General features: G+C 32.2%; 1 protein-coding gene across 3 annotated transcripts in view; it reads left to right on the plus strand.

The window, feature by feature from the left end:
- The window catches only part of AGL (amylo-alpha-1, 6-glucosidase, 4-alpha-glucanotransferase), a 75,700-nt gene that overhangs the window by 29,517 nt on the left and 30,929 nt on the right, over positions 1-15,254 (plus strand). For all 3 annotated transcript variants that reach the window (XM_031967135.1, XM_031967133.1, XM_031967134.1), the window contains exons 13-21: positions 1,987-2,110; positions 2,768-2,931; positions 3,204-3,305; positions 4,248-4,403; positions 4,496-4,646; positions 8,173-8,297; positions 8,389-8,501; positions 8,629-8,763; positions 14,760-14,890. In XM_031967135.1, coding sequence (XP_031822995.1) covers positions 1,987-2,110; positions 2,768-2,931; positions 3,204-3,305; positions 4,248-4,403; positions 4,496-4,646; positions 8,173-8,297; positions 8,389-8,501; positions 8,629-8,763; positions 14,760-14,890 — 1,201 coding nt within the window. The remainder of the gene's footprint in view (positions 1-1,986; positions 2,111-2,767; positions 2,932-3,203; positions 3,306-4,247; positions 4,404-4,495; positions 4,647-8,172; positions 8,298-8,388; positions 8,502-8,628; positions 8,764-14,759; positions 14,891-15,254) is intronic.

Below are 15,254 nucleotides of genomic sequence, written 5' to 3' on the forward strand. Positions count from 1 at the left end.
ACCCACATGTACAAACACTATAACAGATAGTACCAATAAAAGGCTTAAATAGGTGATCCTTTTTTGTCAGTACAGCTATCACAGAATGTATGACGGCCACTAATATTTATACCATTAATTTCCTAAAATCATACCCATATCTACCCAGAATTATATTTTTTAGTATGTCTCTAGTATGTCTTACCATAAGATGAAATGACTAAGATATTAAATTCTGTCTGTATTTTTAATGTAAAACCTATTTTAAAATGAAACTCTCAGTGACTTATCTCTCGATGATTGACCCTTTGTAAAGAAGGACCACCAATTGTAACAATAATACTAACGTATTTTGAAGCCAATTATGTTCTCATATTGAGTTAATTATCCTACTAACATGTAAATGTAAGTCTACCTTCTGCTTTGGGCTTTTAGCAAAGCCTTCTTGAGGCTCTTGAGCCACAACCAATAGTTTGAAACTGTTTGAAATTATTAAGGCAGTGTGTGGAAGATATGAATTCAAATACTGCTCCAGACACTACCTGTCTGATTCTAAACAAGTCCCTTAATCTCTGTCTCAATTCCCTTATTTGTAAAATGGTGGTGATAACATGACCCACTTCCCAAGGTAGATGTAAAGATAAAAATGAAATAATACTTGTAAAGTACTATACAAACCTTAAATCACTATTGTAGTTTTGCAAATTTCTTATTCACTTATTCTTATGAGCCTGTCATTTTTCTCCAGGCTGATATATATTTTAACCCACCAGTAATCATTATTTTAACTTGTTTAGTCTTATTTAATAGCAAATTTGTGCTTGTTCATAATCTTAACTTCTACTACTCTCTGTTTTATTTTATTTTTTTTTTTTAAATAAAAAGAGTGTAGCATGGTGAATAGAGAAAGGTCCTTGGAATCAGGAGGCCTTGGGAACAAGCCCACTAATTGAGCAAACTGGCTGTTTGACCTAAGGCATGCCACTTAGCCTCTCTAAGTTATTATTAAGACTAACTTAGAGAAAAGGGGCCAAACTGCATTGAAAAAGAGAATTCCTCACCCAGAGCTTCCTGCACTAATAAAATCACAAGACTAATGCAAAAAAAAAAAAATTAAGAATTTTTGTGATATATTGTCAAAGAAGAGAAGCATAGAAAGCTGTCCCTTGATGATGGTGCTAAAAACATGCATACATATATATATATATATTTTTTTTTTTCCCAGATAATTAAAACAAATTTTTTTGCTTAAAATCTGAAATTATTTCAAAAGTCTATTTATTATAAATCTCATGACACATAATTAGGATGTGAGTTCTCCTTATTACTTGTTAATATAATTCAGTGTATTGATTAACCTTTATACTTATTTTCTGGTAAATGCTTTTCTGCACAAGTCTGATAACTGATTACTAGATTAGCATTAGCTTCCTGGCTTGCACTAGCTTCAAGTGTGCCCCTGCACAAGTGCAGGTTGTGTTTGTTAAGAAACTTTAAAAGTGTATTACAATCTGTAGGAGATGCTGGCTGCTGCCAGGTCAGTCAGACCTAATCTTTATGTGATAGCTGAACTCTTCACGGGCAGTGAGTACCTCGACAATGTGTTTGTCAATCGCCTGGGAATTACCAGTCTGATTAGAGGTATAAAAATCAATGGGAAGCCATGCAAGATGGCAATGTTATGATTCATATTTTTTTAATGTGACACTAACATTCTCTTTCTTTTTTCTTTTTTTTTCCTTGTATCCTTATGTCTCTTGTAAATTCTAATGTTATAATTTTTTGGCTGTGTATATTGATTAATTTTCATATTGGCTGTGTGTTGGGTTTCTTTGTCATTTTTATGCATACATATATTTAAATAAATTTGGGGTTTCTTTTTGGCTTTCTGTTTTGTTTTGCTGCATGGCAATTCCCTATGTCTAATCTATGCCTAGTCTTGTGTTCTTTTTATTTTTTTGCCCAACTCATCTGCTTCTCTGGCTTTTGTGGTCACGCTTTTTGTAGTATATGCTTGATGCTGCTAGGAAATTACAGCCCAATTTGTATGTAGTGGCTGAGCTGTTCACAGGAAGTGAGGAGCTGGACAATATCTTTGTGACTAGACTGGGCATTAGCTCCTTAATAAGAGGTAGGCTTGCTGTAGTATAATTTTTTTTTTTTTTTTTTTTTTTTTTTTTTTGTCTAAAAAGCATGCATGGTATCAGTTTAGTTGATGAAAAGGCATTTGTTAGTCATGCACATTGCTTAGCAGGTTGTAATGCAGTTAATTAAAATCAAAACTTCTTGTAGTCATTCATTCAAAATAATAACTAGGGATAATTGGAATTCATCTTACAGTTTACTGTAGGATTATGTCATTGGTAAAGTATTTCTGCTCTTGAATAAGGTACCTTATTTTAAATTGAAAGATTAGTTGGAGCAATCAGTGAGATTCATTAATTGTGGATGTACATGATTTAAAACAGAAGATGTCTTTTTTTTTTTTAATCTCTTGCCTTGAAACCTGGTGGTATCCTTGAGTTTCTTTTAGTAACCACCTTTCAGTCAGATTCTTTGTGAATGCTGAATATTCACTTTATATGTAACATTTATTTTCAGTAAAATTGCATAAATATATCTCCTACTATTTAAATACTCTAGATTGGTTTTAAAAAATTAACCTCTTGGTTACTCTTAAGTAGTTTTACTCTTTGGATTGCATGGTATTCATACTATTAGTAAGAATTATTAATATTTTCTTGAATGTTGCTTGAACAAGTTGCCAATGCATATTTTTTCACTGCAGAGGCAATGAGTGCTTATAATAGTCATGAAGAGGGCAGACTAGTTTACCGATATGGAGGAGAACCTGTTGGATCCTTTGTTCAGCCATGTTTGAGACCTTTAATGCCTGCTATTGCACATGCTCTGTTCATGGATATTACACATGATAATGAGTGCCCTATTGTGGTAAGCATCTAATCTGTTTCTTTTGTTGTTTTGCTAAGTGTCACTTGTAGTTTATTAATTAAATTTTCTAAATTTCAAAATTCATAAATGATCAGATCCTCAAAATATTGAGGATTTGTGACATTGGCATAGGATATGGTAATGAATGCTGCTAATTTATTGGCAAAAGAATCTGTATGAAAGCCTAATATTGTGCAGTTATTTTTTTTTTCAATGTTTTCTATGATGACGCTATGTATAGCTCTGAAAGAAAATATCTTTTTCCCCTCTAGCATCGGTCAGAATATGATGCTCTCCCAAGCTCCACAATTGTTTCCATGGCTTGTTGTGCTAGTGGAAGTACTAGAGGCTATGATGAATTAGTACCTCATCAGGTATGTATGTGTTCCATTTTAAAATACAATTTATAAATATATTATTGTAATAAATTGGCTTTTTTTTTTACTTTGATCCTTTTTGTTAAAATAAGTTTTATTATCTTTTGTTTTTACATACTTAAATTTCCTCATATATACTTCCTTCTTCCTCCCAAAGAGCTATCCCATCTAACAGATTTTTTAAAGGAAAAAAATCAGTAAATTTGATTGGTGCATTTAAAATGTATAACAATATTTTCAGCATGCCAAAATTTGTCATTCTCTCCATCTCTAAAAAGTAGGGAGAGGTATATTATTTAAGAGGCATGTTTGTTCTTTGTAATTTCAAAACATTAATGTTCTGTTGTTTTGTGGTTATCATTCTTTCCTATTACATTGTTGATTGTTATAGTCATGATATATATTGTTTTCTTGACTTTATTTCATTTTATCTATCAATTCATGTCAGTCTTTCAATACTTCTTTATATCCTCTTTGTCATTTCTTACAGCATACTAACACCTCATTCATTATATTTATGTATTACAGTTTGTTTGGTCATTCCCCAATTGATGAGCATCTAAATTCTTTCCAGTCTTTGCTATCACAAAAAATGCTACTATAAATATTTTGGTGTGTACAGAACCATTCACCACTTCTTATTCTAGAGATATTAATTTTGTTTGTGCAAAAAGATTTCAACTTCATATAACCAAAATTATCTGCCCTTTGAAATTAGCTTTGTTAGGTGAAGAATGTATTTCCTACCTATATCAGTAAAAACTGTGTGACCTGTTTCTCTTTTAATTTTTTAATGATATGTTCACTAATATTCATGTTTTGTATTTGCTTTCAACTTATTGTGGGATAGTTTTATTCTTATTATTAAAGATTCATCATTTTTCTTAATGTAAATTATATCTACATATCTATCTGTAACTGTATTTTGCCTTTCTGCAGATTTCTGTAGTGTCTGAAGAACGGTTTTATACTAAGTGGAATCCTGGTGCATCTCCATCAAATGCAAGTGAAGTTAACCTACAAAGTGGAATTATTGCTGCAAGACGAGCCATTAATAAATTACACCAAGAGCTTGGAGCTAAAGGTTTTATTCAGGTATAAGATTAAATTATTGCTATAATTTAAAATATTTACATTAAACTAAGCTTCTTGGGAAAATAGGTAATTTTTAAATTTACTTTCCTCAGGTGTATGTTGATCAAGTTGATGAAGACATAGTGGCAGTAACAAGACACTCTCCTAGTATCCATCAGTCTGTAGTGGCTGTGTCTCGAACTGCATTCAGGAATCCTAAGACATCATTTTATAGCAAAGAAGTTCCCCAAATGTGCATCCCAGGTAACATAATTCAAATTGTTTAAATAACTGCCACATATGGCTAATATTTTCCATTAGATAACTTCACTTATCTAATAAAATTATCTATAACTAAATTATCTATAAAATATACCTCTATAATAAAAATTATAAAAAATAAAATTATCTATAACTCAAAAGTTATCTTATAAAAACTTGGGTTTTTACTTTATCCAGGTATGCCACCAAACTTTTATTTGTTTTATTATCTTTGGATTTTCATAGCACAGAATTTTAAGAATTGAAAGGGATTTAATGTATCATCCAACACATACTGTCTCCACTATAACTTATGCAACAACAAGGAGTCATCCAATCTCTCTGTGAAAATAATAAGGGAAAATCCACTCCTTCCTGTGGCAATCCATTCCACTTTTGGGACAGTTCTAAATGTTAGACTTTTTTAGCCATTAGCCTAAATTTACTTCTTTGGAACTTCCTGGTTCTGCTCTTTGGAGTCAAGTAAGCAAGTCTATGTTGTCTTCTGGGTGATAGTTCTTCAGAAGCACAGCTCTCATTTCTCCCTTGAGTTTTTTCTTCTTTATATTAAACCTCTTCAGTTCCATTTCACATCAATTCAAGGTTATTTATTGTCTTGTCTCCCCTACTCTGTGTTGGGGATCTTTATAAACTATGGTCCCATAACTGAATACAAGATCCAGATGAAGGCTGACTAGGGCAGAGGACATTGAAAATATAACCTTGTTCCTGAAACTCTGAGCCTCTTAATTCAGCCAGAGATATCAGGGAGTTTTTACTGTGATAGCACATTGCTGACTCATTGAACTTGAAGTTAGATCCAAGACTACCCCCAGTCTTTTTCAGAACATCTGCTGTCCAAACATTTCTTTCCTGTTTTACATTTAGGATTTTTTTTTAAGTTACAGGTGAGACTTGGCATGGCACAATCAAGTCCTGAATTTGGATTCTATCTCAAGACATACTTGATATGTTGGGTGACTCTAAGCAAAAACTTCTCTCAGCTTCTGTTTCCTCCTTTGTAAAATGAAAATCATAGGAGCACTTGCTTCATAAAGTTAGACTAAGGATCAAATGGAATATTATATGGCACGTGCTATCTACTACTTTAGTTATTCTATCACAAAGGAAATAACAGTTTGGAATGGCCTGCCCTTGATGAAACCTTGCTGTGCCTTTCTAATTATTGCTTTGTTTTCTAGATGTTTCCTGTATCTCAAGTGATCTGTTAGAACATTTTCACATGAATTAAGGACTCTGATTTATAATTTACAAAATCTGTTCTCTTCTCTTCAGTGTATTCAGTATTTCATGCTTGAAGATTTCCCATCCTTCCCATCTTTAGAAGGACTCGCTTCCTTCTAAAAGTTTTAGTCTGTAATCTCTTTCCTACTCATTATCTGAACTCCCTTAAAACTATTTTCCACAGGTTAGGATATACAACCACAGGGAAACAATGTGACTTTTCAAATCTTGTATGTCAAGTTAGAATGCAAATATCAAACTTTCCAGACTTTAACTATGTTTTTAAATTAGTAATTATTTTGTAAATACTTAACTTATATCTAGAACAGTGTTAATTGGGAATTTAGGAACTTTGAGAAAGCGTTCTAATAAAAAACAAAGGACCCTCTCTCAAGTAACTTCTATTCTAGGAGAGGAAACAAAGGTGACAAATGAAACCACTGAGGAATAATGTAAAATAAAGTAGTATCTATTGATTCTTACAGTTATAATAACTACAGTACTGTGAGATACGTACTACAAATATAATTTATCCCATCTCACAGATGAAGCTAAGAGAGTTTGTGATATTCCCAAGGTCACCCAACTAATAAAGCGCTATATATGACAGAATCTGAGAACTGTGAGGGACCGCAGAGTTTTCGGTACTTGAACATAAACCCTCTCTACCTAATTACATGATTGTGGTCCATATTGTATGTTAGGATACATTCTTAAACCCCTAAGCCTGGCATTCAAAGCCCTATGGAATTCACCCCAACCTGTATTTACAGCCTACTCTCCTATAGTCCCTGTGCTTCAACAGAACCAACATACAAACTCCTCAAAATGCCATGCCTGATGTGGGAACTGAGAGAATTGGGAGAGAAAAAAATTTTTTTGATTCATTGTTCATTTATTGATTGAAAAAAATCAAATTAAAAACAATTTTTAATGTCATGCCATTCTATCTTTGCTCACATCTGTGTCTTTGAATGTCATATATCTGGTCTGTCTATCCAATCCATTAATGATCTCTGCATCATCTGAACTAAAACATTTGCTGTCTGCTTTGACAGTAATATATGTATTTATTTTTTAACAGTTCACAGTCTTTGATTGTAATTGTAAGATTTTTAATTCTTTAAATGCTGTGGGGCAATTTTTACTTTTAAATACCTCTACAAATGTGTCTTTTAAAAGTATAATTGACTGTCATGTGATAGTATATTGTTTAAATAAGTAACTCCAGAAGTTATAACAATTTTCAGTAGAATTCTGGGATGGATTATTAAGGAGACAGTGTATGAGAACTTATAGAATCAGATCACTAGGAACCAGGTTGGGTTCACTAAAGTCAGGTCTTGTTTGACAATTACTAGATTAATGAGTTAGGGAAATTCTATAGACACAGTGTATCTGGATAACAAGAAGAAATTTGATCATATCCATTGTGATATCCTTTTGGACAAAGATAGAAAAATTGTGGTATGGATGATAGTATAAAAAAACACATTCATAGTTAGTTGAAGAAAGTTGAGTAACACATTGATGTCAACCTGGAAGAATATCTCTAGAGATAATCCCCCAGGGATCTCTTCTCAGTTCTATTCTGTTTGACAGTTGTACTGGTGACTTCTGAATGATATTAATAAAAGTACAGTTTATAAATGAAGTGAAGCAATAATCTCTCTGTACCTTGTACCAATAAGACTGTTTTAAAGTATTTTAAGATAATCAGGCTATAGTGTTCCAAGAGCAGTGTATATTAAGGGGATAAATGGATTCAAAATCATGTCTTGACAAAACAAAAGAAATTAGTAATTAAAGGAATTTATATGTAATATCCTGGAGAAATTAATATCTTCCAAGTATACATGATAAATCTTCATCTCAAGAGGTTATTCTTCTACAGAATTAGTTTGTATCCCCTAAAAAGATGGCTTTACAATTCGGAAATTTTAACCATTGCATCTGTCAGAAAACAGACTAGATTACTTTGTGAGATAGGGAGTTTCCTATTACTGGAAATATTCAGCCAAAGACTAGATGGGAATCTTGAGAGGTTTAGAGGAAGATTCATTTATTGTATCAGGTATGTGACTGGATAATTCTTAAGTACCCTTCTGTTCCTACAGTTCTGTTTTTATTGCATTTTCATCTCCAAATTCTTAGTACTCCTATTTGACTTGTAATGGAACTAAAATACTGTATGTTTATAATTCAGAAAATTTAAAGGCATTAGAAATTGCTATTTCTGGGTTTTGTTATAGCTGAAAAATAACGCTTTTTTTTTCCCCCTCAGGAAAAATTGAAGAAGTTGTTCTTGAGGCTAGAACTATTGAAAGAAATACAAGTCCATATAGAAAAGATGAGAATTCAATCAATGGGATGCCAAATATCACTGTAGAGCTCAAAGAACATATCCAGGTATATATGGCTTTTCTTTCTGCTATTACATGTACCATATTAATGATATTAGGATGGACTTACTTGATAATTTTACTAATTTGTTTTTAAGCTTAATGAAAGTAAAATTGTGAAGCAAACTGGAGTTGCCAAAAAAGGTCCTAATGAATATGTTCAAGAAATAGAATTTGAAAACTTGACTCCAGGAAGTGTTATTATATTCAGGTATGTTTATTGCCATAAAATATTTAAACATATTACATACATATATATATAATTGATGCATTTTTATCAATCTTATTGCTTTTTAACAAGTTATTACATTTGATTATTTTTTCATTAACACTTTCAGAGTTAGTCTTGATCCTCATGCACAAGTGGCTGTTGGCATTCTTCGAAATCATTTGACACAGTTTAATCCCCATTTTAAAACTGGAAGCCTTCCTGTTGACAATGCAGATCCTATACTAAAAATTCCCTTTGTTTCGTAAGTATGTCTTATTTAAGAAAATCTGGTCAGTTTTTAATGGCTAAAAAAAGTAAATAATTGATAAATAAGATTAAACATCTTAGAATTAAAAATCTATTCTATAACAGCTTTTGTACATAAGGTAGCAAAATCTATAATATTCATGTTAAAATGAGAAATAAAAGAAGGCAAAGCATAGTAGGGCATGAATTGGGATAACCAGTGGTATGAACATTAAAAAATATTGGATGTGTAAGAAATGACCAACAGGATGATTTCAGAAAGGCCTGGAGAGACTTACACGAACTAATACTGAGTGAAATGAGCAGGACCAGGAGATCATTATATACTTCAACAACAATACTATATGATGACCAGTTCTGATGGACCAGGCCATCCTCAGCAACGAGATCAACCAAATCATTTCCAATGGAACAGTAAGAACTGAACCAGCTATGCCCAGAAAAGAACTCTGGGAGATGACTAAAACCATTACATTGAATTCTAATCCCTATATTTATGCACACCTGCATTTTTGATTTCCTTCACAAGCTAATTGTACAATATTTCAGAGTCTGATTCTTTTTGTACAGCAAAATAACGGTTTGGTCATGTATACTTATTGTGTATCTAATTTATATTTTAATATATTTAACATCTACTGGTCATCCTGCCATCTAGGGGAGAGGGTGGGGGGGTAAGAGGTAAAAAATTGGAACAAGAGGTTTGGCAATTGTTAATGCTGTAAAGTTACCCATGCATATATCCTGTAAATAAAAGGCTATTAAATTTAAAAAAAAAAAAAAAAAAAAAAAAGATAAAAAAAAAATATTGGATGAATTAGACAACTTATTAACTCTCTCTGCTATGAATCCTCCAACTTTCCTTTGAAGCATTTTAGTGAGAACCCGCTTCCTAAACAATTTATTCCACTTTGATAGTTCTTAGTGTTTGAATCTATATCAGAGTGAACTCTTTCTCACTAAAAACTTTCCTATCCATTCTGCCCTCTAGAGCAGAGTAAAACAAATCTGACCCTTTTTTCATGTAGCAACTCCATTATTTAATCATCAGGGACCCTAATGTTATTTATAAGTGGAACATTATGTAAAAGTAGGCTGTGATCTATCTACATTTGCTAATTGATTAGAAGTTGTCACTAATTATTTATATACTGCTTGTTGTACTTTAAGTCCCCAACTTCATTTTAAAATAATTTTGAAAGAATTTGAGTATTATATAGTCTTTTGTTTTGGAACCTGAAACACATTTTCTCCGAGAAATAATGATACAAATGTTTTTACGATTTTTTTTAAAAATCCTGGGCAAACCCTCAAATCTACAAAATTCACACAGCTACCATATATTACTGCAATACAAACATATCAATTTGATAGAAAGAAATCATTCTTTATCTTGAATGTTGGCACTAAAGAGTCACCATAACAAATGGTCCTTATCATTTCTCACCTAGCTATTATAATGGCCTCCTAATTGATCTTTTGCCTCAAATCTTTCTTCTCTCTAATCTTTCATACAACTGTGAAAATAGTACTACTGCAGGTCTGACCACATTAATAAGTCGCCTACTCAGTAGCTTCCTATTTCTCTAGTGGCAAATACAGACTTGTTTTTACATTTAAGGCCCTTTATAACTTGGTTCTAATGTTCCTTTCTTACCTTACGTCTTTACTGCACTTCTGGACCTCTATGGGATGGCCAGGCTAACCTTGCTATTTTCCATACACAGCCATTAATCTATTTTTCTATACCTTTGCACAGTTTGTCCCCCCCTTCTTAGAATAGAATCCTTTGTTACCTGTGCCTCTTAGAATTTTAATTTCCTTCAAGGTTTAGCTTAGTTGCCCTCTTTGACACAAGATTTTTTTCTTATCTTAACTCCAACCCCAAGAAATTACTTTTTATTTAGTTGTATCTATTTACATATGTACATATTGTCTCCTCTGTTCAGATATAAGAAGGCTGGGAATTACATAGATGTCTTTGTGTCCTTGGTACCTACCAATGTCCTGCATAGAATGTGTGCTTAATAAATACTTGTTAATTGATTGATTGAGAGGAGGTGAAATACTTTTGCAGAGATTTCAAAAGAGATTGTTATTTGTACATTTTCTTTTTTTTTTATTTTTTTTTTATTTATTTATTTAATAGCCTTTTATTTACAGGATATATGCATGGGTAACTTTGATTAAAATTTAAACCTCTTTTAAACCCCCCCCCCCCAGATGACAGGATAAGTAGATGTTAAATACATTAAAATATAAATTAGATACCCAAATAATATACATGACAAAAATTTTTTACAAAAAAAATTCGAAAAACAATTGAAAGAAATCAAAACATGTTTATAAATATGGGATAGGAATTAATTAATGGTTTTAGTCATCTCCCAGGTTCTTTTTCTGGGCTTAGTTCAGTTCTTCTTTCCATTGGAAAAGATTTGGTTATCTTTCTGAGATCCCTGTCCACAAAACCAAAAAATTATTGTTGAAGTATAAATGATCTCCTGTCCCTATTTCATTTCATTGTAAGTCCCCTTTCTAAATCATCCTGTGGTCATTCTTAAAACAATAATATTCCATAATATTCATATACCACAATTTATTCAGCCATTCTCAACTAAGGACATCCACTCAGTTTCAGTTTTTACCACTACAAAGGGCCAAACATTCGTGCACATACAGGTCCCTTTCTCTTCTTTATAATCTCTGGATATAATCCCATTAAATGCTGGATCAAAGGGTTGCACAGTTTGATAACTTTTTAATGTTAAATTTCTCTCAAAATGGTTGGATTTTTACAACTCCACCAACAAGATCAATGCCCAGTTTTCCCATCCCCTAACAATCATCATTATTTTTCCTGTCATCTTGCCAATCGCAGGTGTGTGTAGTATCTTAGAGTTGTCTTAATTTATTTCTCTGATTAAGTTGACTTGGACATCTTTTCATATGACTAGAAATAGTTTCAATTTCTTCATCTGAAATTTGTCTTTCTATCCCGACCATTTTCAATTGGAGAATGGCTTGATTTTTTATAAATTAGAGTTAATTCTCTATATATTTTGGAAATGAGGCCTTTATCAGAACCTTTGACTGTAAAAATATTTTCCCAGTTTATTGCTTCCCTTCTAATCTTGTCTGCATTAGTTTTGTTTGTACAAAAACTTTTCAGTTTGGTATAATCGAAATTTTCTATTTTGTGATCAATAATGATCTCTAGTTCTTCTTTGGTCATAAAGACCTTCCCCTTCCACATATTTGTACATTTTCAAGGATATTAGGATTGGATGACACTGATTGCTTTATGATATAAAAAAGTTCTATATACTGAGAACAGCCAACATAGAGAAGTAGGAGGAACCAATACAAGCCAACAACTCCAACAACAATGTAAGAGAATTGTAAGACTAAAAAGCAATTGGGAAATCTAAGGAGAAACCAAGTGGGCATTGATTCAGCCCCAAAATCGCAACCTATCAAAGTTTTAGGGACATAACCAGAACATTCCTTAGGGGAAAACTCATATCGAAGCACTTTCATCAATAAAAAAGAAAAAAAAATAGATCATTGAATTACATATGAAACTTTAAAATTAAAAAAAAGCCTAGAAAACCAATAAATGAAGAGATGCTATGGAAATGATACATGTGGCTGTGCCATTGCCTCAAATCTAGTTGATTCTTAACTTATCTGGGCTGAGGAGCCAAACATCTTGTTAGTGGCAAAGATAGAAAAGCAATGTGCAAATAACAATCTGTGTGTCAAATATATAGTATATGGGGCATGCCTTAATTAATTCTTTAATTAGTAGCTTGAGGTAATTAGTAATAAAAATAGCTGACATTTTTCTGGTTCTTTACAATTTATAAATTATTTTTCAGAAATGCATTTCCTCATTTAATACAGTTCTATGAAACAAATAGGTGTTAATACTCCCATTTAAACAGATTTAGAGAGGTTATATATAATTTGTCCAGAGTCATACAAACACCAAGTGGCATTGATTACTAATGGCAGAGCCAAGAGTTAAATTTTTTTAGCTCCAAAATCCTTTTTCATTTTCACTGTGATGCTATTAGCAATAGCTAGATTATCTACACAAAGAACATATAAGTTAAAAAAAACTTTATAGGCAAAACTGGAAGGATTTGGAAAAAAATAAAATAACTTTCCCAGTTTGAAAAGTCATGTGTTATATAACCCAAAGAACTTTTATAATATTTTTGCCTGTTAAATTTGGCACATCTTGGCAGAGTTGTAGAAAAGGAAGGCACATGGTACTTATAATCATATTATTTTTAGACAGTCCGTAAATCTTAATTTCACTTTTGATGCTTTAAATGTGAAAACCTTAAAAACTTTACACCCCACCACACTTAATTCCATAGTGCTGCTCTAAGAAGTGGCAATAGAACTAAAAAAAAAAAAAACAAAAATGAGAAAAGCACCTAGACCAGTGCATTTATTCATGCTGGAGACAACATTGTTTTGGTGATATTAATGGATCAATTCTCAGATTATCTAAAAAAGTGGAAGATACTAGAATTTTAGTAGGAACTTGGACCTTTTATTACCAAAAAAAAAAAAAAAAATGACCAAGAGAACATCAATAACTACTTTATCTTTTTTTTTTTTTCCTTCTTCACCTATATGTACAAAATTTTTATAAGAATAATCTATGGATTACTTCACCAAGGATATCCTTGATGAAAATATTTGAAGGGAATTGGTGTGCTTTCATAAGTGAAATTCTATATAAGGCCACATTTTTTCTGTCATTAATTTGACTAGAAGAAAATAAGATTCCCCTATGCTATTTTTGGTTGGTTAAAAAAAATAATTTTACCCAATAGAATAAAACTCTACTTTAAAAGCTCACTTTCCAATAAGATAACTCCCATGCATGTGTGAAAACCTTACAAGATTTCATTTAATGTGTAACAACACTTTGTTCAATATTTTTGTTAGTCATATTAAGTCAGACATGAAACAGGGATACAAGTATATACCCATAGGTGTTTGTCATTATCATGGAGGATGTCCAGAGCAAAGTGCAAGTCAAAAACATTCCATACAGGTGGTAAGAGTTTTCAGATGTTCATTTTTGCAAATAACCTTAAATTAATTTTATCAAACTCTGGAGCTTTGTAGCACTGAAGATGTAGCAATGAATGTATTGTGTTCTATGATAAGCATTTGGATTTTAAACACATAGTGCTCGTCTAACAGTACACATATGTACACATGAACTAGTTTTGAACTGAACAAAAGAAAGTGGTTTGGATTGCCTTGGGATATCTTATAATTCTTTTAATGACTCTAAGCTTCTTCCAGAGCCAAAAGCAGTAATGAATAACTGCTAGTCCCAAAATAGTGGTTTTCAAATAGTTGAAATTTAGCATTACCCAGAGAGCAGTGGAGCAGCATATGATGAGTATCAGAAGACTGCAACACATTACAAAAGAGGCATTGTAGAAAAAACACTCTAAAGGACAGAATTGGAAAAATGTATGAGCCAGAAGAGATGAAATCAGTCAGGTACCGTAGTAAAGGACAGCTAGTGAAACTGGTCCATAATGTATCAAGAGAATTCAAATAAGGCTCCTATAATGTTGGGTTGGTATTCTGTGTGAAATCTATCGGAGTATATGAATGAGGATCATAAAGGGTGGGTAAGTTGTTCGAGATCCAATGTAATCTTTATATTTGAATTTGTTCACTTTCTGAACATACACGTAACTGAAATGTGGCTTTAATGGACACAGTTCCAGTGTTTTTTTGTAATCTTATTGACAGGTAGTCAAGTTATTTTGTAATTTGCCTTTTTGTACAATTAGTCTTACTGAGGTTTCCATGATCGCTTTAAGATAGTATTTAAACTTCGAGAGATGATTTGGATGTTAATGTACTCTAAAACCTATGCCATTGGAATAATATTTGAACTTAGTAAGTGAAATAATCATTTGCCCTTATTTATTTTCTTATTCTTAGAATAGCATCCAAATTAACTTTGGCGGATCTAAACCAAATACTCTACCGCTGTGAATCAGAAGAACAAGAAGATGGTGGAGGATGCTATAATATCCCAAATTGGTCACCCCTTAAGTATGGAGGACTTCAAGGTAAATAAGTTCAAGGGCACTTAAGCCTCTTTTTAGTTATATTGTGCCTTCTATTTTGTGTTATAGTTACTTGTATATATGTTGACATATTGCAAATATGTCTTGACAGACTGCAAATTTTTAGGAGTGTTGGAGTCAAGTGTTATATAACTTAGTATTTTTCCCAGGTGGTAGTACTTTACAAATTAGTAGGTCTTTAAATGGTTATTGAATTAGTTTTTATATTACTATCCAAGAGCTCCTGATATGTTTTGCCTTTTAGTAATTGGTTTGACTTGGATTTCTTTGAAACAAGAGATAGTTTATAGATAGCACAATGGATAGAGTGCCAGGTCTGGAATCAGGAAGACTCATTCATGTTCCC

This window comes from Sarcophilus harrisii, chromosome 4 (assembly GCF_902635505.1).
Source record: "Sarcophilus harrisii chromosome 4, mSarHar1.11, whole genome shotgun sequence".
In the NCBI taxonomy this organism is placed as follows: Eukaryota; Metazoa; Chordata; class Mammalia; order Dasyuromorphia; family Dasyuridae; genus Sarcophilus; species Sarcophilus harrisii.